A 23,723-nucleotide genomic window follows, 5' to 3' on the forward strand; every position below is an offset into this window, starting at 1 on the left:
GCGCTCCTGGTTGTCATGGTAACCGTGCCTATTTCCTTCGGGCAGAGTTCTCCTCAAGGTTTGTACCGGAATCCCCTGGCAGCTGGGCGTGCTACTCTGGCATTGAAGAGTACGGGCGCCTGGGTCGAACCAGCCATTGACTGGCTGTGTGGCCTCGGCCTTTGTGACCCAGTGTTCCCGATTCAAGTGGGATGATAACAATACTACCTTCCTAGTAGTGGCTTGCGAGGACTAAGTATAAATATCATGCCTGTCCATAGAAAGCACTCCCAAAGTGTTAGTTATCATCGCCATCTCAATTGAAAAAAGGTGGGAGCGAGGGTAGAGAAATGCAGGTTCCTGGTTTGGTCTCGGGTACCAGAGGAGGGAGATCATCAGACTAGGAAACCGGCCCCACCTTCCGTCCACCTCCACCTGGGCTGCCGGGGCCGGGAAAGAGAGCGCGAGGCTGTGGTAAGGGCTTGCGGGAGCGGGGCGAGGGTGCACCGAGAGGGGCGGGGCGCGCTGGGGGACGGGGAAAGAGAGCGCGAGGGTGTGGTAAGGACGCGCTGGGGCGGGGCGAGGGTGCGCCGAGAGGGGCGGGGCGCGCTGGAGGTGGGGAAAGAGAGCGCGAGGGTGTGATAAGGGCTTGCAGGGGAGGGACTTTCGGGGGTGCGGCGCGCTCGGGGGCGGAGCGCGCACGTGACCCCTGGGCACCTGAAGCTGCGGGCTCTGGAGGAACATGGCGCTGTGGGCTTGTTCGGTTGTTCCCGCCCTCAGGCTTTGGGGCCTGGGAGGTGCGCGGCCCTGGACCCGCCGGCCTCGGTTTGTTCCGGGTGACTGCGGCGGCGGGGGTGGCGGGCGGGGCCCACGGCGGAGACTGACCCGCTCAGGCGAGCGGGGGAGTCAGGCTTCCCTCTGCGTGGTCGGCGGGACGATTGGAGGACCTGAAAATGGCAAGTCCCTGCTCACGCGGCCCTGAAGGGTGTTCCGGAGACACCCATGGCATTGGTTTCTCGTTTCTTCCCGGGGTATTTTGGGCGTGTATAAGCAACATTACTTGTTTATTCTTGACATCCCGCCCCCTTTTTAGTTAGAATCTATTCTGTACCTGTCCTTTTTTACTTAACATGTCTTGGAGTTACTTCCATTCTAAACATAAATGTTTTCTGAGCCTTTTATACTAATCTGTAGAATTCCATTATATGGATGTTTCATACTTTAACGAGTCTCTTGTTGAAATGGGTTCTAATCTTTAGTTACTACAGATAATGCTGTGTTGAATAACCTTGTTTGTACCTCACTTTTTGGATAAATTTCTGGTAGTGGAACTTATGCGTCTACATTTTATTGCCCCCACATAAAGGTGGTGCAGTTAATACTCCCACCAGCGTATGTTCATACCCCTTCACAGGTTCATACACAATAATTGCACATTTTGAGTTCTTGTCTAGGAACTGAACCTACAAGTGGAAAAATCTTAAGGCCCATAGTTGCTAATCAGAGTAGTTAGGAAACTAACTTAAATGCCCACTAATGGTCAAGTGTTTACGTAAATAATGGTACGTTCATTTAATGCCTTCTTACACAACTACCAAAAATATCGAAGAGTTTCATAAAGAAATACCAAGGAGGAGTCTTTCTTTCATCCAAGAAACTTTTAATTGGACTCATTATCTACCAGACTGTTCTAGATGCTAGGATGGAGCAGGGGTCAGACAAACTGTTGCCTCCATGGAGCTTATTCCAGTTCCAGAATCTGCAGGCAGCTGTGTGGGTGGGGCATGGCTAAATAGTGACCCGGGCCACCAGGTGCTGATCAGGAGACCGCCATCATTCAGTAAACCCTGCTCCCACTCTCCCCACCCCGCTGCCCCCGCCATCAAGCAGAAGGCTGGAGGGTGCCTGCGAGGAGCAGTCCGTTTGCACAGGCTGTCTGCAAGTTGGAAGTTGTGCCTTTTTAGGGCTCTTTTAAGAAATTGCCCTTTGTTGCCCTTTCCCAGGCAGCACCCATGCTTGCCCCTCAGAGCACCCCTACTCCCAGTAACTCTCATTCCATGTAGCATATACTTTAAGTCATTCAGTATGTTCTAGACATTCGGTAAAATTCTGCCGGGTGTTTTTCAGCGACAGACGTTTTACTTATGTAGATGAGAAATACACATCAAGTACCCTGAGTAATACCCTGCATGCAAGTAGGCACTCAACAATGGTAATGACTTCTACAACATGGGTATTTTTTCAACACCAGCAAGCAACTCTCCACTTTTCCACAGACACCAACCGGGTGTCAAATTTAACTGAATTCTGACTGTGTCAGCCTGGAGATAGCACCAGCTTCCACAGGTTAAGGGCTCAGTCCCACAAGACTGACACCACTTCAGCTGCCAATCCAGGTTCACCTGTCCTTCTGATGAACTGACTGCAAATCGGAGGTTCCCACGACCCCCTCCTCTGGCTGGATTCACTTGCTAGAGCGGCTCACAGAATTCAGGAAACCAGTTTACTTACTAGATCGCGGGTTTATTATAAGGGATATTAAAGGATATGAATGAACAGCCAGATGGAGAGTTATGTATATAAGGCAAGGTTTGGAAGGGTTCCCAATACAGGAGATTCTGTCGCTGCGGAGTTTAGGGCCTGGCACGTGGAAGTTTTCTGGTTCACCAACCTGGCAGCTCTCTGAACCCCCCTCCTTTTGGGTTTCCATGGAGGCTCCAACCCTCTAATTGTGGTCGGTCCCCCTGGCAACTATATCCCCATCCTTAGGGGATTTCCAATAGTCACCTCTTACCATAAACTCAGTGTAGTTGTAAGAGGCTTGTTATGAATAACGAGACACGCATTTCACCTTCACGGCTCTGAAGTGATTTTAGGAACTGAGGCCAGAAGACCAAATATTGTAACGAAAGATGCTCCCGTTGCTCTTAGGAAATTCAGAGGGTTCAGGGACAGAGACCAAAATATATATTTATTATAAATCACAGTATCACAACTTCCCTCTCATTCCTTTTGCATTTCTCATAATAATTTGCATTTAGGAGGAGCTCAGTAAATGTTTGGGTGAGGACCTTAGGTGAATAGATGTTGTTGATGCTGTGTGCAGGGGGGCATTTAATAGCTGTGGTTGGAACCAGAACCTTCTCTTTCCTTCCTAACCATCTGACTGGCTTTCATTGGAAAACCCTCTTAGGAGATTTCATTGACTTTTGCACTCAGAAGAGCTGCCTTGACAGGTGATTTTATGCAAGTCTTTGATGCAGCAGAACTTTCTTCAGAATCTAGGGGCCTCTCTGCAAGAGCCTGGGGAGGAGTGGGGAAGCATTGTTATCCCTGCTGCATCTATTTCCTGTACTTTCTGCTGGGAGGTTTACAGCTGTGGATTTTTTCCAAAAGACTGTAGGAATCGTCTCTGGCTCCCTTGCTTTTAGCTTCGGCAGCCGAGGCTCAGGCTGCTTGAGCGGCTTGGTGAGACAGGCAGTGAGCTAGGGCTCTGCCTCTCCTTTTGGTGCCCTCGGCCCTGCCTTCCCTTGCCATGTTCCTCTTTCTCATTACACACCTTTCTGAGGTCTGTTCTTTGGAAAACCAAAATGATGCTTTGTGTGTCAGGAGAGGCATCACAAATGGACTGAGTGGCCAGCAAGCCCCTGAGTTGCACTGTCATTTACCCCAGAGTGGAGTGTGAGAGTGCAGGAAGGGAAGGGGTGACAGGCACCCTAAAGGGAGGAGGGGGAGCCAGTACTGTCACCTTTCAGAGGAGGGCGAAGTGACTTCTCACTGGGTTCAGCAGTGGCTTCATGAAGGAGGTGGCCTTGACTCTGGGAGACTTTGGACATGCTGAGGCGGAAAAAGGTCTTTTCAGACAAAGGAGCTGGGTTTAGGGTGTATACAAGAACCAGGAAAGGAGGGGTCTGTGAGAGGGAGTAGCGGGGTTGAAGCCATCACTGGGGCGGGGTGTGTTGTGCTAAGATGTTAGGGTGCTCTGGCGGGCAGAGGGCGTCTGGGCAAACCTCACCAGCCGTGTGTAAGCAGGTGGGTCTGTGCAGATTTTTCAGGAGCAAGAGAAAAACCAAAGACAGAGCAAACAAGGGAGTGAGTTAGGGTCGCACTCCTGGAAGATAAGCTCTGGGTTGTCCTGACTTGTATCTAAAGATGTGCTTTTAGGGTGTGTATTTCTTGCTTGTATCACAAATGAGTAAAATAAATACTCTGTTTCCTGTTTTTATGTCTGTATTCACTTTAGATTTATCAATCATTTGGGGAGGGCTGTCGTTTCAGTTGGTTTAATCTCTTTTCCTGTCAGGGTGGAGGGCGAGTCCTGGAGGCGGGTCACCAGGCCCTTCTCCTGGAGGATGGGTGTGGTAGCTGCCAGCCCTTGGGGTGTGAGGAAGGTGCCCTGTGTGGTGGGGCTGGCTGTCTTGAACTCTGGGCGAGCTGCCAGTGATACCAGGCGGTGATGAAGTTGTGCAGCTCAGGCAGCTGCCAGATGAGGGCCCCGAGAGCAGATCAGTAAACCCAGAAGGCCTTCAGGCCCGCACTCGTCTCTAGCCTGCGCGCCCCCAGTGGCTGCAGACTTGCTTCAGTGGGACGTTTTTCAGGTGTCGCTCCAGGCTCTATGCTGTCTGTGTTGCCCTCGTCTTCTTCCTGGTGCTTTCCTGGGTTTGGAGTCACTTATCGAGTCCCGATGCCTCTCCGAAGCCTGTGACTTGTTTACTGTGTGTCTTGCTCTTTTTGTGTGTGGAAGAGCACCTCATACCCCTGACAGTTAAACTTGTTGAGAGCGTCTCAGCTCCTGGTCTCTGGAGTTTTGCGGGGAGACCCCGAGGTCCAGTCTGCCCACTGCCTTGCCTGGGTTCTGTGACTTGTTTGGCTGCCATGTAACATGAGCAGCCTCCTGAGTAGTTGCGGACGTTGAAGTCTCTGCAGCAGTTTGAATCGCTCACTGTTAGGATATGAATGTTTGTTTTTGGAATGGTCTCTTGAACCCACTTATCATCCTGGCAATATTTGGTGTAAAGTCTGAGATGTTTAACTTTCTTTAAATGTCACTGAGTATTTGTCACGTCCCAGGTATGTATGTTAGGGTGTATGGCTCTGCAGAGAGTATCCCCAGAGACCCCACAAAGGGATGCCCTTGGCTCTAGCTTGAGCCTTCAGCACTAGCCTTTGATAACAGGAACTGTGAAATGATACTTTCCTTATTTGCACAGTTGCCATTAACCGGAAATATGTCTTGATTTCTGAGTTTGTATTTTATCCATGGTGAGAAGGGTGGTCGTTTGGGGGGCAGGAGGGAAGTGTGTGGTCATTCTCAGTGGTGGGGTTGGGGAGGGGAGACATGGCTCATTCTTGCTAGCATGAACTGGATTATCATCGGTTACGTGACTGCTCTCTTCCTGTCAGTATTGCAGGTGGAGGAAGGCCCATATCTTTTTCTGCCGGTGCCTCAAGTGTCTCTGGAAGTGGAGGCCACAGTCAGAAGTTTCTCCTGCAGGACATTGCTGAGCTGATTAAAACCAGAGCCTGCCAGAGGGTGGTGGTCATGGTGGGGGCCGGCATCAGCACACCCAGCGGCGTCCCAGACTTCAGGTGCCTGTGCGGTCCCCGTGCTCCTCCCTGGCTGCCTGGGGCTCTCTCCTGAAGGGCTCAGAGCCTCTTGCTTCTCTCTGCAGATCTCCAGGGACCGGATACTACAGCAACCTCCAGCAGTACAAGATCCCCTACCCCGAGGCCATTTTTGAGCTCTCATTTTTCTTTCGCGATCCCACGCCGTTTTTCACTTTTGCCAAGGAGCTGTACCCTGGGAACTATAGGCCTAATGCCACTCACTACTTCCTGCGACTGCTCCATGACAAGGGGCTGCTTCTGCGGCTCTACACACAGAACATCGATGGGCTTGAGAGAGGTGAGACCTCCGTCCTGTCTCACATCTTCTCACTCCTGCAGGGAAGGCTCAGGTGCCTGTTTCTGGGTGGGGCTGAGGCCCAGTGCTTATTCCCCATCCTTGTGACTGATTTTGAGCCAAAAAGTTTTGCCTTTGTCCCCCCCCCCCCAAAAATGTCCTCTATGTGTTTAAGTATCACTGTTGGGACCTCATTGGTGGACCCATTTTCCGGGCTGTGAGTTTGGGATAGAACTAAGGTTGACATTGGGAGCTTCTGATCCGTTGATTTCTTTTCTTTTCTTTTTATATGTATATATTTTTACATATTTATTTATTTATTTATTTGGCTGCATCAGGTCTTAGTTGCGGCACACAGGATCTTTGTTGCGGTGCGTGGGCTTCTCTCTAGTTGTGGCGCATGGGCTCCAGAGCATGTGGCCTCAGTAGTTGCGGTACACAGGCTCTCTAGTCTTGGCACGTGGGCTTAGTTGCCCCGTGGCATGTGGGATATTCGGTCCCCGACCAGGGATCAAACCCATGTCCTCTGCATTGGAAGGCGGATTCTTAACCACTGGACCACAAGTGAAGTCCCCTGATGATTTCTTTTTTAAAGTTTTCATTATGGGATTTTCCGAGCACACAAAAATGAAGAGAAGAATGTAATGAATCCTCATGTCCTCATCACCTCATCATGGCTAGTCCTGTTTAATCTGTGTCCTACCCCCACCTCTCTCTCACCCCCAACTGTTTTGAAGCAGATCCCTCTCATCATAAATTTAATACATAAATCTAGCAATGGATATCTTTAGAAGATAAAGACTTTTAAAACACAACCATGATATCATTGTCACACAGAAAAATCACTCATAATTCCTTAAGTTCATCAAACTCAGTGTGTGGTGATTTCTTGACTGTCTAGGTGGCGGCCACAACCAGTGATTCATGGGTCATACTGTCATACGGACCCCTGGCCGTGCACCCTAGAGAAGCAGTTGGCGGGGCCTCTTCTTACGTGCAGTGACGCTGACAGGTGCTGACAGGCAACTCTCAGCAAGCCAGCGGCAGCTCAGCCAGGCTGTGGGTGTGTTGTGATTTGAAAAATGGAGTTATCTCGACTCCAGGAAAATGTTTCTCTGCTAGAAGGACTCTACGGCTTGGAACCACATAGGCAGCAGTGAATACCCCATGGGGACAGTCTCTCTCCTGGAGTTGCAGCAGGGCAGGCCTTGTGGGAAGGCGGGAGTGTGTGGCTGTGAGCTTCGGCGTATGTACAGTGAGGACAGTGGGAAACCACTGCAGCTAGGACCAAGTCTGTGTACCTACAGTCTTCCAGAGCTCATGGTGATAACAGAAACTTCATGATAAGTTACCTTTTGTCTGTTTTTCTACAGGTTTTTGGAAATGTATTTATAATATTTTCTCACTTTTACTAGGTGTCTGTAGCATAGAAAATGTTTTTCTTAGTATTGGGTGTACTTTTATCTGGACTTAAATGTTTTTTCTACTGTGTTTTCACAGGCTTTGTTTTAACTGTGATTCGGCTCCATGTTGGAGCCTCGCCCCTGAGGTTATTCTGATCAGTGGGGTGTCGTTTGTAGGTGACAGAGGCGGGACCGTCGGGCTTCCACCAAGGGCGGTGACTCCTGAAGGGCCTGCTCAGCCCAGAGGTTACACTAAGGGGCTTCCGCCCAAGCTGGGGGCAGCAGCACTTAGATTTGGTTTGAATTTCAGCGTCTGGCATCCCTGCCTCAAAGCTCGTTGAAGCTCATGGATCCTTTGCCTCTGCCACCTGCACCGTCTGCCGAAGACCCTTCCCAGGGGAGGACTTTTGGGTGAGTTGTCACACTGACAGTTCTCTCCCTTCTGCCTTTCTCACTGGGAGTAAGCTGGAGAAGCGGTGTTGCGTAAGCATCATGTCGGAAGGACAACAGAACAGTAATACTAGGAAAATGTTTTTAATATGTACTTGTAAAAAATTAAGGCAATACAAACAACAAGGATTTACGGTATAGCATAGGGAACTATACATTCAATAGCTTTAATAACCTATAAGGGAAAAGAATAAAAAAAGAATATGTATACATACATATATATATACATGTATAACCAAATCCCTTTGCTGTACACCTGAAACTAACACAATATTGTAAACCAACTGTACTTCAATTTTTTAAAAATGTGCAAGTCCTAACTCCCAGTACCTGTAAATATAAACTTATTGGGCCATAGGATCTTTTCAGATTAAAAAAAAAATAAGGCAATAGAGAAATATATAGGGAGAAATGAATCTGCCTTCATCCAGTTCCTGTAGCCCACTTTTAACAGTTTGGTGTATAATGTTCCAGGCCTTAAAAAAAGAAAGATATGTATATACAAACATACATGCACATTTCTGGGTGCTACACCCACACACAGTTACAACTTTTCTTCATCAATGGGATCATTAAGATTAATATTGTGCAACATGCTTTGTCACTGAGCAAAATTTCATGGATATTTTGTGTCAATAACTACAGCTCTACTTACTGTTTTTAGTAACTATAGAGCATTCCATTTAGCAATTCACCTGTTGTGGGATATATTATGATGTTTGTGATTTTTACTATTAAAAATAATACAGTAATGATACCCATGTTTACACCTCTGTGTACTTCTGGGAATATTTGGGAATAGAATGTTTTTTTTTTTTAATTTTATTGAAGTATAGTTGATTTACAATGTTGTGTTTAATTTCTGCTGTACAGCAGAGTGACCAGTTATACATATATATATTCTTTTTCACATTCTTTTCCATTATGGTTTATCACAGGATATTGAATAGAGTTCCCTGTGCTCTACTGTAGGCCCTTGTAGTTTATCCATCCTATATATAATAGTTTGCATTTGCTAATCCCACACTCCCACTCCATCCCTCCCACACCTCCCTACCCCTTGGCAACCACAAGTCTGTTCTCTTTCTCTGTGAGTCTGTTTCTGTTGCGTAGATATGTTCATTTGTGTGGTATTTTAGATTCCATGTATAAGTGACATCCTATGATATGTGTCTTTCTCTTTCTGACTTACTTTGCTTAGTATGATAATCTCTAGGTTCATCCATGTGGCTGCAAATGGCATTATTTCAGTCTTTTAAATGCCTGAGTAATATTCCATTGTATATATCTATATACACCACATCTTCTTTATCCTAGAATGGGTTTTTTTTGTTTTTTTTTTTGCGGTACGCGGGCCTCTCACTGTTGTGGCCTCTCCCGTTGCGGAGCACAGGCTCCGGACGCGCAGCTCAGCGGCCGTGGCTCACGGGCCCAGCCGCTCTGCAGCGTGTGGGATCTTCCCGGACCGGGCCACGAACCCGTGTCCCCTGCATTGGCAGGCGGACTCTCAACCACTGCGCCACCAGGGAAGCCCTGTTTGTAGATTTTTTGATGATGGCCATTCTGACTAGTGTGAGGTGATACCTCCTTGTAGTTTTGATTTGCATTTCTCTCATAATTAGTGATGTTGAGCATCTTTTCACGTGCCTCTTGGCCATCTGTATATCTTCTTTGGAGAAATGTATATTTAGGTTAGGTCTTCCGCCCATTTTTGGATTGGGTTGTTTCTTTTTTTGATATTGAGTTGCATGAGCTCTTTGTATATTTTGGAGATTAATCCTTTGTCCGTTGATTTGTTTGCAAATATTCTCTTCAATTCTGAGGGTTGTCTTTTCATCTTGTTTATGGTTTCCTTTGCTGTGCAAAAGCTTTTAAGTTTCATTAGGTCCCATTTGTTTCTTTTTGTTTTTGTTTCCATTACTCTAGGAGGTGGGTCAAAAAAGATCTTGCTGTGATTTATGTCAAAGAGTGTTCTTCCTATGTTTTCCTCTAAGAGTATTATAGTGTCCGGTCTTACATTTAGGTCTTTAATCCATTTTGAGTTTATTTATTTATTTATATACAGTTGTTGTTTTTTTAATAGTTTTTTTTTTTTTTAGATGTTGGGGGTAGGAGTTTATTAATTAATTAATTTATTTTTGCTGTGTTGGGTCTTCGTTTCTGTGCGAAGGCTTTCTCTAGTTGTGGCAAGCGGGGGCCACTCTTCATCGCGGTGTGCGGGCCTCTCACTACAGCGGCCTCTCTTGTTGCGGAGCACAGGCTCCAGACACGCAGTCTCAGTAGTTGTGGCTCACGGGCCTAGTTGCTCCGAAGCATATGGGATCCTCCCAGACCAGGGCTCGAACCCGTGTCCCCTGCATTGGCAGGCAGATTCTCAACCACTGCGCCACCAGGGAAGCCCCTTGAGTTTATTTTTGTGTATGGTGTTAGGGAGTGTTCTAATTTCATTCTTTTACATGTAGCTGTCCAGTTTTCCCAGCACCACTTATTGAAGAGACTGTCTTTTCTCCGTTGTGTGTCCTTGCGGAAGGTGGATTCTTAACCACTGGACCACTGGGGAAGTCCCTAGAATGGGTTTTTTAAAGTAGAGTAAGATAGAGTGGAAAATCTTAAATAAAGATGAAATTCTGAAATATCAACGTGGCACAGGATCCTGTCTTTTATTTTTTATTGAGGTGAAATTCACATAACATAAAATTAACCATTTTAAAGTGTACAGTTTATTGGTATTTAGTACATTCACTGTGTTGTGCAACCGCCACCTCTATCTAATTCCAAAATATTTTCATCACCCCAAAGGAAAACCCTGTATCCACTAATCAGTCAACCCTATTCCCTTCCTGCCCCCAACCCCTAGCAAACACTGATTTTTAAAAAAATTCTATTGGAGTGTAGTTGATTTACAGTGTTGTGTTAGTTTCAGGTGTACAGCAAAGTGATTCAGTTATACATATACATATATTCATTCTTTTTCAGATTCTTTTCCATTAGGTTATTACAGAATATAGAGTTCCCTGTGCTATACAGTAGGTCCTTGTTGGTATATAGTAGTGTGTATATGTTAATCCCAGGCTCCTATTTTATCCCTCCCTACCACGTTTCCCCTTTGGTAACCATAAGTTTGTTTTTGAAATCTGTGAGTCTGTTTCTGTTTTGTAAATAAGTTCATTTGTATCATTTAAAAAAAATTAGATTCCACATATGAGTGATATCATATATATGTCTTTCTCTGTCTGACTTCCTTCACTTAGTATGGTAATCTCTAGGTCCATCCATGTTGCTGCAAATGGCATTATTTTGTTATTTTTTATGGCTGAGTAATATTCCATTGTGTATATGTACTACATCTTCTTTATCCATTCCTCTGTTGATGGACATTTAGGTTGGCAATCACGGATCTCTTTGTTGTCTCCATAGTTTTGCCCTTTCCAGAATGTCACAGAGTTGGAATCATACAATATGCAGCCTTTTCTCACTGGCTTCTTTCACTTAGCATTATGTATTTAAGGTTCCTCCATGTCTTTTCATGGCCTGATAAGCACTTTTTTTTTTTTTTAGGCTAATATTCCATTTGCTGGATGTAACACAGTTTGTTTATCCATTCACCTACTAAAGGACATCTTGATTGCTTTGGCAATTATGAATAAAGTTGCTATAAACATCCATGTGTAGGTTTTTATGTGGACATAAGTTCCTCTGGGTAAACACCAAGGAGCGTGATTCCTGAATGCTATGGTAAGACTGTGTTTAGTTTGTGTCTTCCCAAGGGGCTGCCCCATTTTGCATTCCCAGCAGCAGTGAATGTAAGTTCCTGTTGCTCCACGTCCTCATAGGCACTTGGTGTTGTCAGTGTTCTGATTCTGGCTGTTCTTAATAGGTGTGTAGTGGAATATCATTGTTTAATTTGCAATTTCCTAGTGACATATGATATTGAACTTGTTTCATGTGCTCACTTACCATCTGTATATCTTCTTTGGTGAGGTCTTGGGCTCAGTTTTTAACTGGGTTGCCCATTTTCTTATTGTTCTTTATCAGATGTGTCTTTTGCATATTTTCTCCCCGTCTGTGACTTGTCGTCTCATCCTCTTGACATTGTCTTTCACAGAGGAGAAGTCTTTAATTTTAATGAAGCCTGACTTACCATATTTTTCTTTCATCGATCATCTTCTTCCAGATTGTGTTGGCTATTCTGAGTCTTTTGCTTTCCATATCAACTTTAGAATCAGTCTGTTGCTATCTATTCTCTGCATATTTTAAAAAACTTTTCTCTTTGGAGTTTTGCACTTTACTATGGTTTGTCTCCGTATGGATTTCCTTTTGTTTGTTATGCTTAAAAATTGTAGAGCTTTCTGAATCTGAGGTTTGATATCTTTCATTTTTGCTGAAAAATCTTCAGTCATGATCCCTTCAGACAGTGACTGCCCCACCATGTCCTGTCCTCTCTGTGTGGACCTTGGGTGAAACACCTCTGAGACTGGTTCACACTGTCCGCAGCCCTTGGCGGCTCTTTTCTACGCCCATCCTGCTCCTCTTTGTGCTGCATTCTGAGTTCTTCTCCTGATCTACTTTCCAGTTTATCGATATTCTATTCTGTCATAGAGGATAAAGCCCTTCCACTGAGCTTTAATTTTCGATACTCTACTTTTTATTACTGGAAGTTCTATCTGGTTCTTTTTTAAATCCACGACATTATTTTGTATAGCTTTCTATCTCCAATAGATATTTCAAGCCTGTCTTTTTAAAAATTTACCCATAATATAGTTTCTAATCTGTATCTGCGAATATCTGAAGTCGTTGACCAGCCCATCTCTTTTGTCTGTCGTTTCTGCTGCTCCTTACTGGGTTCCGCCTGCAAAACCAAATCCCATTAGCTGTAAAGGTTTATCTTAGAAGCCAGGTGTCTTTTTCCTTAGTTTCCTCCTCTAATGTCTAGCCCAAGCATGAATCCAGGTGTAGCAGGGTATAATAATAGCTTACATCTGCTTCACCTTGGCCTGCAAGGAGAAGTCTGTGGAAAATGTTGTGACTCATAACTCCAGTCAGTGAGTTGAAGCCGACCTGAATGTCTTCAGGGCTAAGGTGATGATGTCAGGATCACTTCAGCTAAAATCAGGGACAAATTGAATAATGCCTGTTGTTGGCCAAATGCCTGCAGAGTACTTCTGAGGACTATATAATCAGTACAGTTGACCTTTGAACACGGGTTTGAACTGTGTGGGTCCACTCATATGTGGATTTTTTTCAATAAATGTGTACTCCAGGACTACTTGATCCATGGTTGGTTGAACCACAGATACAGAGGAACCATCTGTACAGAGGGTTAACTAACTCTAAGTTCTGTATAGATTTTCATTTGTGCGGAGGGTTGGTGCCCCTGACCCCTGTATTGTTCCAAGGTCAGCTGTGTTTCCTCAGCACCTGCATATCTCTGATAAGCACCCCAGGTGCAGAGCGTAGTGTTCAATGCGTTGGATGTCGTATGGTGTCCAGGATCTGCTTTCAAATACTGCTACTCCCCCAATTCTGGGGTGCTATATGAAACTGGCAGAGTGTCAGTAATTGCTGAAGCTGGGTCCATTATATACAGGGGGCTTCACTGTACTGCTGTCTCAGCTGTGGAACGTTTGACAGTTTCTCAATAAGAAGCTGTTTTTGCCTTTTCCGTTCAAAGTGTGTTGTGACAGCTTCCTTGGGCCCCCTTTCTCTCTGTGTCACCCCAGGCCGACGTGATGGTGGACACGGTCCCACGCTGCCCGGTCTGCACTGGCGTTGTGAAGCCCGACATCGTATTCTTTGGGGAGATGCTGCCCCACAGGTTCCTGCTGCATCTGGCTGACTTCCCCATGGCAGACCTGCTGCTCATCCTTGGGACCTCTCTGGAGGTTTGTCAGCAGGCCTTGCGGTGCACAGACATGTGGGGAGGAGGCTGGCGGAGCGAGGCAGAGGAGGTGGGGCTGGTGGGACAGATGCTCTGGGGCCACACCTCTGGAAGGTGAGTGGATTCAACATGCGAGGAGGCAGAGGTGTTCCAGGCCTAGAATGGGGAGCAGGGAGGACGCTCAGCGTTGGAGGTATCCAGAGTGCAGGTGGGCACAGTGCACAAGGGGAAGGGGTGTGGGAGACGTGAGGCGGGAGCAGGTCTCCCAGGTCGTATCACAGAGACCGACCTTGTGTAGAGGCAGTGAAACCAGGGATGTAGCTGGTCATCCTCGGGATCGGAGAGACTTGGGGACAGGGACTGAAGTGAGCAGATGTCCAGGAGGCTGGGCACAGTCAGACTGCGGGGCTATGAGAGACGGCAGAGAGGGAACGGCTGGACTCGGAGCCTGGCGTCACTTTGAGGACCGAAGAGAGAGGTGTCTGTCTCTTCGTGGGGGTCAGGGCCTTTGCTGGGGAGGGGGAATCTGGATCAGGGATGCTGAGTGTCCTGCACACGTGTGTTTGAGGTGCCTGGGAGATGCATCCGGATTTGAAGCTCAGGAGACTTCTAAAGGACGTGATGAGACCCTGAAATGGGCTGTGCCTGATTGGATGCAGGCACCAAGGGGCAGAGGGGCCAGAAAGACCTGTGCCTGGGGCCCCAGCCAGTCAGAGGCCCAGAGCTGTGTGTTTCTTCAGTGAATCTGCCTGCTGTGTGCCAGGCCCTGTTGCAGGCCCTGTGTGTCAGGAACCCCTCAGTGGTGGCCCCTCTGTGAGGGGCCGGGCCCTTGCTCTCAGGGAGTGAGACCAGATATACGAGCTGTCATGTCACTGGTGAGTGTGGATGAGGAGGGCAGGTAAGGTGGTGTGCATGAACTTTAGCAGGGAGACCCACAGGACCCAGGAGATGTCGGAAGAGAAAGGGGGCGTGGATGAGAGGGAGGCTGGGGTGGGGGAACAAGGGCATCGAGACCCAGCGGTGGGAGTGCTACTGAAGAAATGAAACGGATGCTGGGTTTTCTCCATATCCAAGGTCCCACTGTCAGTCTGTGCTGTCCCTCCGAGGCTGCAGGGGCTGTGGCAGAAAGGTCCCGAGGGCTTGGGAGGGCGGGCAGTGTGCTCCTCACGTTTGGGCAATTTTTCAGGTGGAACCTTTCGCCAGCTTGTCTGAGGCCGTGAGGAGCTCGGTGCCCCGACTGCTCATCAACCGGGACTTGGTGGGGTCCTTGGCTAGGCATCCTCGGGGCAGGGATGTGGTCCAGCTGGGGGACGTGGTTCACGGTGTGAAAAGGCTGGTGGAGCTTCTGGGCTGGACGGAGGAGATGCGGGACCTCATCCAGCGGGAAACTGGAAAGGTAGGGACGGCTGAGAGTCACGGGAGGGGCCATCTCTTCTACTCTGGGGTCTGGTCAACCTGGAATGGCGCCCTCTTTGGCTAAAACAGTAACAGTAATAGGTAATATTGCTGTTAACCCTGTACCAGGCACTGTTTGGCGCCATCTATGTGCTTATGAATCGGGTGCTGTGATTCTTAATACCTCTGTTTAGAGATGAAGAAACTGATGCTTCGTTCCTGCTGAGTGGCAGAGTGGAGATGAGGGTCCAGGCAGACAGGGCTGTCGCTCTGCAGTCGTCACACTTCAGCTGTCTTTGTACCCCAAACTAAAGGAGCACTCCAGGATAAGATGGGATTCTGAAGTTCTCTGAACCTGTGTGGGATGATGCTTTTAGGAGATAATCAGAGTGAGAGGAGTTGACATATCATCTGAGCGTAGAAAGTGAGAGCGCCTTGATCTCTCTAGATGGCAAACCTCCTATAAACAAGTGAAGTTGCAGAAAATGCAGTTTCCCGTGAGAATCAGTTAGCATGTGTAGCCTTGATGTGAGGGGTTATTTTCTACAGGGGGCAGCATTAAGCATTTTAAGTCCAGTTGTCTCAAAGAGGATTATTTATGATTACAGCCAGGTATAACACTGCTGAAAGTGGACTTCACTAGAATGCTGTAAGTTATGTTCTTGCTATCTTGGGAAACCTCTCACCCTTTGGCTGTGGCTGCTTCAGGACTCAGGGCCATGAGTCAGCCCTTTCCTCTCACCTCCACTGGCAAAAGCCCCCAGCCTCTGGCTACAGCCTGATTTCTTACCAATTTGAACCAAAGCAAGAAGAATATGAGGCTTTTTAAAGATATAAGACTTTGCAGTTATATTGTTTTCATGGTATTAGACATCATTGCCTTTCAATCCAGAGTTAGGGCTCTTAGGGATAAGATGTAGGATGGTGCCATTTCTCATCTCATTATATGGAGGAAATAAAGACCGTCAAACGTTAAAGTCACGTTGCTGGGCCGCTTAATGGAAGCAGAGTCCGGCTAATACGGACGCTTACACTTTACACCGCGAGAGGAACCGTAGCAGATGCCTTGCTCACAGGGGAGTAGAGATCTTGGTCAGATCCGCCTGGCAGCTTACACAGGAGGCTTGGGTGGCTGACTTCCTACTTCCATATAACAGCAAGACAAAGTCAAGTAGCCTCTATAGACGTTTAGAATTATAGTCCTATAGGATTTGACCTGTGCTATTTTCTAGTTCCACAGAAATTTGTGTAAAGTTACGATTTTAGGGGTTTACTTATTTTAAGAGTTGCTGTCCAAGAATAAACACTAAGGGATGAGCTGAAGTCTAAGATGGATTACTTTTCCAAACAGTGAACGTACTTCAGTACATCTTGACTGGTTACTTAAGCGAAGCCCTCCATTTAGCCACCCAGTTTTGCCCAGCCCTGCTGGCATCGTCTTAACTTGGTTGAACAGCAGCATTTGCAGACAGAAAAGCTTCCGTTTTAGGAAATAATTCAATTCCAGGCCCTGAGATGTGCCCAGGTATGTTTTCAGATAACCAGTTTCCTCTCTCCTTTGTGCTCCAGCTTGATGGTTGGGACAAATTAGGAGAGTGAGGGCTGCTCCTCACGCCAGAAATGGCTACACGGGAGTCACTGCCCACTTCTGACGAGCCCTCTGCCTGAAGAACAGCTCGGGCACGCTTACAAATTTTGGCTGAACCAGAACATGCGACCTGAGGCTGCTCCTGGAGTGTCTTCCCAGGGCATGAGAGTCTGTGCACTTGGGGCCACCCCAGCCACAGATGTGCAGGAGCTGCCTGGCCTGACTTTTTGCTGAAGCTCTTAATGCCACAAGCGTTCTTCTGATGGTCAACCTCTTGGACTCAGACAGCCTGGAACCCCAGACTGGACTCCATCTGAAGGGCAGGTTTAGCATCTGTCCACTTGGGTCGAGCAGCCCCAGTCACACCCCAAGTGTGGGCCTGGGTCCCAGGTAATGCACTAGGGTTTTCTAGCGCTGTGGCCTCTTTAGTAGGTTTATTTTTAGAGATTGTCCTTCATTTCTGGCATGAAGTAAACTGTAATAGAGAAACTGGGCATCCCTTCATTTTTGTCTCCTAAAAGGGAAGATGAACGTGGAAAGGGGAGCTTGGGGGTGTGTGGGTGTCTCTCCTCTACTGAAACAACCCGAGGACTGAGAACATTTGTCCCTGATTCATCTCAGAGATGGGCATAGTGCCCTCTTCCAGCTCAAGTCCATGGGACCTTCAGAGCACCCAGCACCCCTCATGAAGGTCATCCCATCCTGTTCACTCGACCCCGATGCCTTTCACATCAACCCCCAGAAACTCATCTGTTCCAGACCATTCCAGCAGCTTCCTGTCTCCCTGTCTCTACTCTCCTCCATCAGGCCTTCTTCCAGTAATGCTGCTAGAATTAACCTCTAAGACAGAAGGTAGTACTCATTTGGAAACCTCGCCTGGCTCCCTGACCTGTGCTCAGGCCACACTGCTGTTTGGGCAGAACATACTGTGGTCTCCCTGCTTCTGTACAGGCCTCTTCTGGGGTTGCCCCAACCCTGCCCCCCCAGTGCTCTCTCCTTCCTGGCATCTTGTCTTCCCCACTGGGCCGGAGCAGATCTCACCGACAGACTCCTCAGGAGACCTGGTGGCCTCACTCTTCAAGAACAAGACATGCGGGCTTCCCTGGTGGCAAAGTGGTTCAGAGTCCGCCTGCCGATGCAGGGGACACGGGTTTGTGCCCCGGTCGGGGAAGATCCCGCATGCCGCGGAGCGGCTGGGCCCGTGAGCCATGGCCGCTGAGCCTGCGCATCCGGAGCCTGTGCTCCGCAACGGGAGAGACCGCAACAATGAGAGGCCCGCGTACAGCAAAAAAAAAAAAAAAAAAGAACAAGACACGCATACGCACCTGGGAAAAGTGCTGAATTGTAAGAAAAACATGATTCTATTTCTGCTTAACGTGCCTTTACTTGGTATCTTGCACATATATTCACACACAAACATCCCTGCCTGGAACTCTTTATTCCAGAATAATGTTTCTGTGAAGCTCTGTGGTGCATGACAGAAATCTAGACTTATGGTTTCAGGGGAGACATTATCCTTCATGTATTTATGGTTGAAACCAGTGGGAAGGATCGAGACCCGACTGTCACAACCAGAGAACATGGGCACTGAGCCAGGACCGAGAATGCAAAAGGCTACCAGCCGTGCACTCAGTGGGGACAAAAACAGCAGATCATACCTTGTGTGTTTCTGGCATTAGCATATAAAGTTCCAGCAGGTTCTTTCCCCTGTGAAATGTGGTGCTTGCCCAACACCAGTTCTGGGCCTGCATGCCAGCTGTGGATGTGCTGTGTCTCACTCAGCCCACACTCAGCCCCCGCCCTCCCAAACCCATGTACATTTCTGCCTTCAGTTAAGCCCTGCCCTCAGGCACACATAAAAGAAACCACTTCATTTGCGGAAAGCAAGGCTGAGTTCCCAGAGTTCGTAGGACAAGACCCTTGCAGCCCTAAAGAGAAGAAAATGGACCAAAGGCAAATCACGAATAGAAGTGTGGGAGTAAAGAGAAAAGGGTCTCCGAGTTGGAGGGAGGGATGTGGCTTCCCCAGGTCCTGGCCCCCAGGACTCCTCTGGAAGCAGCACCAGTTCTGAAGGGCAGTAGAAGAGCAGCTGTTCTCAGTCAGGGTCTGAGTCAGGGTCCGAGGAGAGCTGTCCCTCCATGGTCTCGCACATGGCATCCTGCAGGGATGTGAGCTGACCCCGGGGACTCATCCCCATGGGCTGGATGACTCTGTGCCTGCGGGGAAAAGGCGTGGTAGGGATGGGCACGGGTCCTGCTCACCCCTGGCTGCGACCTTCTGTTCCACCAAGCTGCTCCTGTTTACTAGGGAAGCCTGGGTGGGAACTGTTTCAGTCAGTCCTAAATCCTAACTGCTACCTAAGCTCTGAGACCTTAGGCAGTGTCTTAATTTCTCTGGGCCTCAGTTTTCATCAACTGTAAAGATAGACCTAATACTGATCTCAGCCCTAACCCCTGGCTAGAGAATTTCCTCCAAGACAGGTGATTTCAAACATTAGTAACGCAGCCCTGCCAGAACCTAAGCCCCACTGTGATCCCACTTCCTGTGGCTCGCAAGACAGGACGTGGGTCCTTCTCCTTTGTCCTAGCGCTGGGCCCCTCCTGCCAGGGCACATACCTGGAGAGCTTGTCAAACATGTTCACCAGCTTCATGGCCTCATGCTCTTTCTGCTCCTCTGTCATGCCCTCCATGGGGTTGGGAGGCTTTTCCTCTACCCTTCCAGTCACTGGGTTTATGCTGTTTCACAAGAGAGGGAGCATGGGGAACGCATCAGTGACTTTGCAGGACAAAAGAAGGCTGTATGGGGTGAGTGGAGTTCCTTATCTTCCTGCTTGGGCTTGCAATGGCAAGAAACCCATTTTCCTGGGTGCGGGGAAGGCTAGGCAACTGCAGAAGAGCCCTCCCTCCTGGAGCAGCAGGTAACCAGCTCCTGCTGTCTGGACCACCCGGTCCCCGGCACTGCTCGGCCCCCTTCAGCCGGTGTTCTCAACAAAACACCCTGATGTCAGAATACGTGTCACTTGGGAACAGTAGCCTGATTCTGTAAGGTTTTACCTGCTGGTCACCCTGTCCTGCCCACCCTACGGGCCCAAATGGGTGTGGGAATAGGAATGGGGGCCGAGTGAGGGCAGCCCGAGGATGTGGGGGGCACACACCTGGCCTTGGCTTCCTTGTACTCGTCTGTGTCCGTGTCCTCGTCCTCCGAGTACTGGCCCTCAGGCCGGCCCCCTGCCATGAGGCCCCTAGCAGCCAGGAGGCCGGCAGCATTCCCGTAGCCTGTGTACTTGATGAATCGGGGCACTGAAGGGCAGGGCAGAAGTCAGTGTGCAAACGTGGCTGGGGAGGGGCAGGCGAGGGGCAGGCGAGGGGCCGGCCCCCCGACTCACCGCTCTCAGAGCACAGGACAAACAGGAACTCGGCTGCCACCCTCTTCACGTCGGTGTCCAGGTGCGTCATGAGGCGAACCAGCTTGTTCCGCAACAGCTCCCCCACCTCAGGCCGGGTCCTCACATCCCGCAGCGGGGGCAGCACCTGGGGATGTAGTTGTCCCTGAGCCCAGGCCTGGAACGACCAGGGTCTCTGACCAGGGCCTGACCGCGGCCCCTCTGCCCCGTACCTGGGCCTTCAGGAACTTCCTGGCGGGGCGGTGCATGCGGGCACACTCCGTCAGCACGCTCAGCACGGGAGCCACACTCTCCTTCAGCCTGTGCGTCTGCAGAGGAGCCTCTGTCACTGGACTGCGCCCATCTGACTCGAGGCCAGGGGAGCTAGGCACATACACCAGATGGTCCTGGCAAGAAGCGTTCGGGACGAGGCCCCGCCACAGGGGCCCCAGCTGAGGGGCTCAGAGAGGGCAGTGGGTGTCTGTGTGAGCTTCGAAAAGGACAGGCGTGGACCCTAACTCAGGGCCATTCGCATGCCCTGCAACTTGAGGCAAATCACTCAACTGCTTTGAGTCTCACTTCCCTCCCTTTACACCAGAATGGTGGGGAAAACAGAGTGTCCCAAGCTGTTAGCACACCACCAGAACACAAACCAGCTCCCAGGGCACGCAGGCAACATGGATTCCCCGGGGCCCTACAGAATCTCTTTGGCTTGCGTGATACGTCTGCGAACGCCAGGGTGGCTGGTTAGAGCACTGGCTGGCCAATGCCCTGGGGTGCAGCCACAGGCATCAGGGAGCCTCTGGCTTGAAGGCCCTGCGGGTCCCCTTAGGGACGCCAAGGCACGGCCGATGCTCGTCACCAAGGGCTGCTTGTGCTCAGTGACACTTTGAGTTTAGGGGCACAAGCAGGGACTACGGGTGGGCGGGCTTCTCAAGGCCACTCAAAGACCCACAAGGAGATCTAAGAAAATGAGTCCTTTGCTAGACTCTGAAAACTGTTTCCGTATACTTCTCAGGGAGGAGGGTCCAGCCTCCTGCGTGGCCGGACCGTGGAGGAGCTGGAGCGTCACCTGAATCACACTGGGGGGCTGATCTCCACCTCCCAGCGTGGACTACAAAAACGCAGCGACCACAGCTGCGCGGGAAAGCCTGGACCAGAGCCACAGCAGCTCCCCCTGCCCACCTGGTGCAGACGCTTCTCCAGGAAACTAAGGAGAGCACGAATCACATCCATGTTCACTCCCAGGAACTCCAAAGAGCCTTCGTGGGGTTCCAGGGTGAGAAGAACGTCCAGACATTTGAGGGGCAAGTTCCCCAGGAGGTTCACCGTGTGGCTAGGGACAGATGAAAGGGGAATTTGGTAAATCCAATCCCCGAGCCCAGGTACAACGCCTGCCACCACGTGCTGGGGCCATGATATAAACCAGCGCAGGGGGCCTGAGCAACAGCACGAGGTACCAGAGCTGAGGGCAACACTCCCTGCGAACGGCCGACCTAGTGCACATCTGGGTCGAAGCAACGCAGTCAAAAATCAGAACCTGCCTATGCGTAGGTCAGCAACAATGGACGTGAATAAGCGCGCTGCCTTACAGATACCATACTGTCCGTGACACTACCCAAAGTCCACTGGCACGTTCCTGTCCCCGGACTCACAGCTCTTGTCCTAGCTGTGTACTGTAAATGCCGGAGCTCCCCGGAAATACACTGACGTCCGTCTCACCCAGGTGAAGAAGCCTCTAGAGCTAGGAACCACCAGGGAGACCTGCGAGCAGAACGCCCCCCGCACGACAGGCACCACCCTCACCCGTGGAGCTCCTCTGTGCGGTCTCCAGCAGCAGCAACCATCACACAGTGCCGCAGAAGGGTCCCCAGGTGCCGGTAAAGGGCAGTGTCTTCCTGACCAAAGAGAAGAAGATTCCTGTGAGAGCGCCCCACTCGTCCCCATCGCTGCCAGCTGAGATTCCACCGTCTGGCCCACCGCAAGCCCACGCACGCTAATTACACACCTCTATTGTACACCTGGATGCTGTCCTCTCCCACGCGACCTGAAGAGCACCCTCCTGACTAAGAACGTTGACGGATCCCTTTGGACCTGCTCTGCGCTTTAGGCCCATGCTCACAGAGGCGTGGTGATGAGTCTCTCACAGCCTCCCCCCACCAAACAGCCCTCCTGCCAAGCTGCAAGAGCCAGTTATGCTCTCCACCGCCCTGAGAAAACTTCCTTGAGGGCCCTGTCCCGGATGGGCATCTCCCTGCCTTCTCTTGACAGGCTAAGAGTTCCTCCTGGCCTGACGTGGAGAAATTTGAAGATACCTGGCAAAGCAGCACGTCCAAGAAACGTCCAAGTTGTTATACCCCACCCACAGGCTAAGATCAGCCCTCACCTCGTCCACTTCCCTCTTGATGGAGTCGAAGGTGATGTTGAAGAGCACTTTGAGGATCTCCATGGCTCGCTCAGTCTCCTGGGGAGGCAGGAGCTCAGGGGGCCTCTCTCCAGGGGTCATTCCCAGCGTCAGCTCCAGCGCTTCGGTCAGCAGGTGCACTCCCTGCAGCTCCTGAAACAGCTGCTGGCGCACATCGGCGCGAAGTGCCGTTAGCAAGAAGAGGAGGCGCAAGTCAAAGAACTGGACGTCGTGCGGGAAGCTGCTCTGGCGGTACAGCCCCACTCGCTCTGCGAGCCTCACCACTAGACCCGCCTCTGCCGCCAGCACCTGTGCCACGGGGCTGCTTAACACAAGGTTGCACAGGCACTTAAGGGACTCAAGCACAACATCCATGTCCAGGGGTTCGGGGACCGAGCCCTGGGAGGCGGAGATGCCAGCATAGCAGGCAAGTGCCTGCAGGCTCCGGCGGCTGGTGAATGAGTCCAGGCAGCTGCGGTCCCTAGACAAGATGCGGATGCTCTGCAGCCAGATGATGCGGCGGGAAGGTGGCAGGCCCTGCTCCAGGACCGAGACCAGCAGCTCCGCCAGTCTCTGTGGGCAGGGAGAAGAGCGGTTCCACCAGGCTCCTCTACCTAGGCCACCCGTCCCTGCCCCTCTACCCTTCGTTGAGCACCCACCTTCCTGTCCTCCTGTTGGGCAGCATCAAACGTGAAACTCTGGCAGTTCTGCAAAGAGACCCAGAGGCTCAGAAGGCGCAGGCCCACCGCGGCAGAACCCGGGCTCCGTGGAGAGGGACCTGAGGCCGCAGGCACCGCTCGGAACAGATGGCGCCCCAGCCCCACACACCAACCCCCACAGCAACTCCTCAGAGACGTGGCGCTCCTCCCTGCCGCGCTTCCTTCCACCCTCAGCCCCTCGCCACGCTCACCACTCACGCCCCCGCCGCCGGCCACGCGTGCGGACCCCACCCGGCCCCACCTCCTCCCTAAACGTCCCGCGTCCACAACTCCCGCTCACCTCCCGGTTGTATGCGCGAAGAGCCTCCATAACTACGTCCTCCTCCCCCGTCTCCACGGCATCCGCAACCGCCCGGGGCTCCATGGCGGGCCCGGGACCCGGCGCCGGGAAAGCGTGAAGCACCTCGCTTCACGGTTCCCGGCCTCCGTCTGCCCGCCCCGCCCAGGCTCGGCGCACTGGGGTGGCCACGACCGGGCTTGCGCGGCACCGCGGGGCGGGGCTTGGGAGGCGCGCGGGGGAGACCGGGATGAGGCGTGCGCGGCGCCGCGGGGCGGGGCCTGGGAGGCGCGCGGGGGAGGCCGGGACGAGGCGTGCGCGGCGCCGCGGGGCGGGGCCTGGGAG

The 23,723-nt window shown here is 50.6% G+C and overlaps 2 protein-coding genes across 12 annotated transcripts; one reads left to right on the plus strand and one right to left on the minus strand.

The window, feature by feature from the left end:
- Positions 1 to 32: 32 nt before the first annotated feature.
- On the plus strand, positions 33 to 17,964 carry SIRT3 (sirtuin 3). Of its 8 annotated transcripts, none has more exons than XM_029207483.1 (7): positions 674 to 804; positions 5,383 to 5,568; positions 5,652 to 5,884; positions 7,595 to 7,695; positions 13,455 to 13,616; positions 14,799 to 15,008; positions 15,202 to 17,964. In XM_029207483.1, the coding sequence occupies exons 1-7, from the start codon at positions 722 to 724 to the stop codon at positions 15,205 to 15,207; spliced, it is 981 nt and encodes a 326-aa protein (XP_029063316.1). In that variant the 5' UTR covers positions 674 to 721; the 3' UTR covers positions 15,208 to 17,964. The 8 variants fall into 8 exon arrangements, with proteins under 8 accessions (XP_029063321.1, XP_029063316.1, XP_029063315.1 ...); XM_029207482.1 differs by having other exon boundaries at positions 16,577 to 17,899; XM_029207488.1 differs by lacking the exon at positions 674 to 804 and adding an exon at positions 33 to 58 and having other exon boundaries at positions 14,799 to 17,964.
- Positions 17,964 to 23,581, minus strand: RIC8A (RIC8 guanine nucleotide exchange factor A). 4 transcript variants are annotated; one of them, XM_029207478.1, is made up of 11 exons: positions 23,382 to 23,581; positions 23,042 to 23,089; positions 22,749 to 22,955; positions 22,365 to 22,691; positions 21,785 to 21,876; positions 21,164 to 21,314; positions 20,212 to 20,307; positions 19,982 to 20,126; positions 19,751 to 19,895; positions 19,212 to 19,331; positions 17,964 to 18,811 (listed from the first exon to the last, which is right to left on the minus strand). In XM_029207478.1, the coding sequence occupies exons 1-11, from the start codon at positions 23,463 to 23,465 to the stop codon at positions 18,691 to 18,693; spliced, it is 1,536 nt and encodes a 511-aa protein (XP_029063311.1). In that variant the 5' UTR covers positions 23,466 to 23,581; the 3' UTR covers positions 17,964 to 18,690. The 4 variants fall into 4 exon arrangements, with proteins under 4 accessions (XP_029063311.1, XP_029063313.1, XP_029063312.1 ...); XM_029207480.1 differs by lacking the exon at positions 22,749 to 22,955 and having other exon boundaries at positions 22,365 to 22,544; XM_029207479.1 differs by lacking the exon at positions 22,749 to 22,955 and having other exon boundaries at positions 22,365 to 22,547.
- Between the last annotated feature and the right edge of the window lie 142 nt (positions 23,582 to 23,723).

The sequence above is a fragment of the Monodon monoceros genome, unplaced genomic scaffold, assembly GCF_005190385.1.
Source record: "Monodon monoceros isolate NGI ecotype Baffin Bay Population unplaced genomic scaffold, NGI_Narwhal_1 Super_Scaffold_7, whole genome shotgun sequence".
In the NCBI taxonomy this organism is placed as follows: domain Eukaryota; kingdom Metazoa; phylum Chordata; class Mammalia; order Artiodactyla; family Monodontidae; genus Monodon; species Monodon monoceros.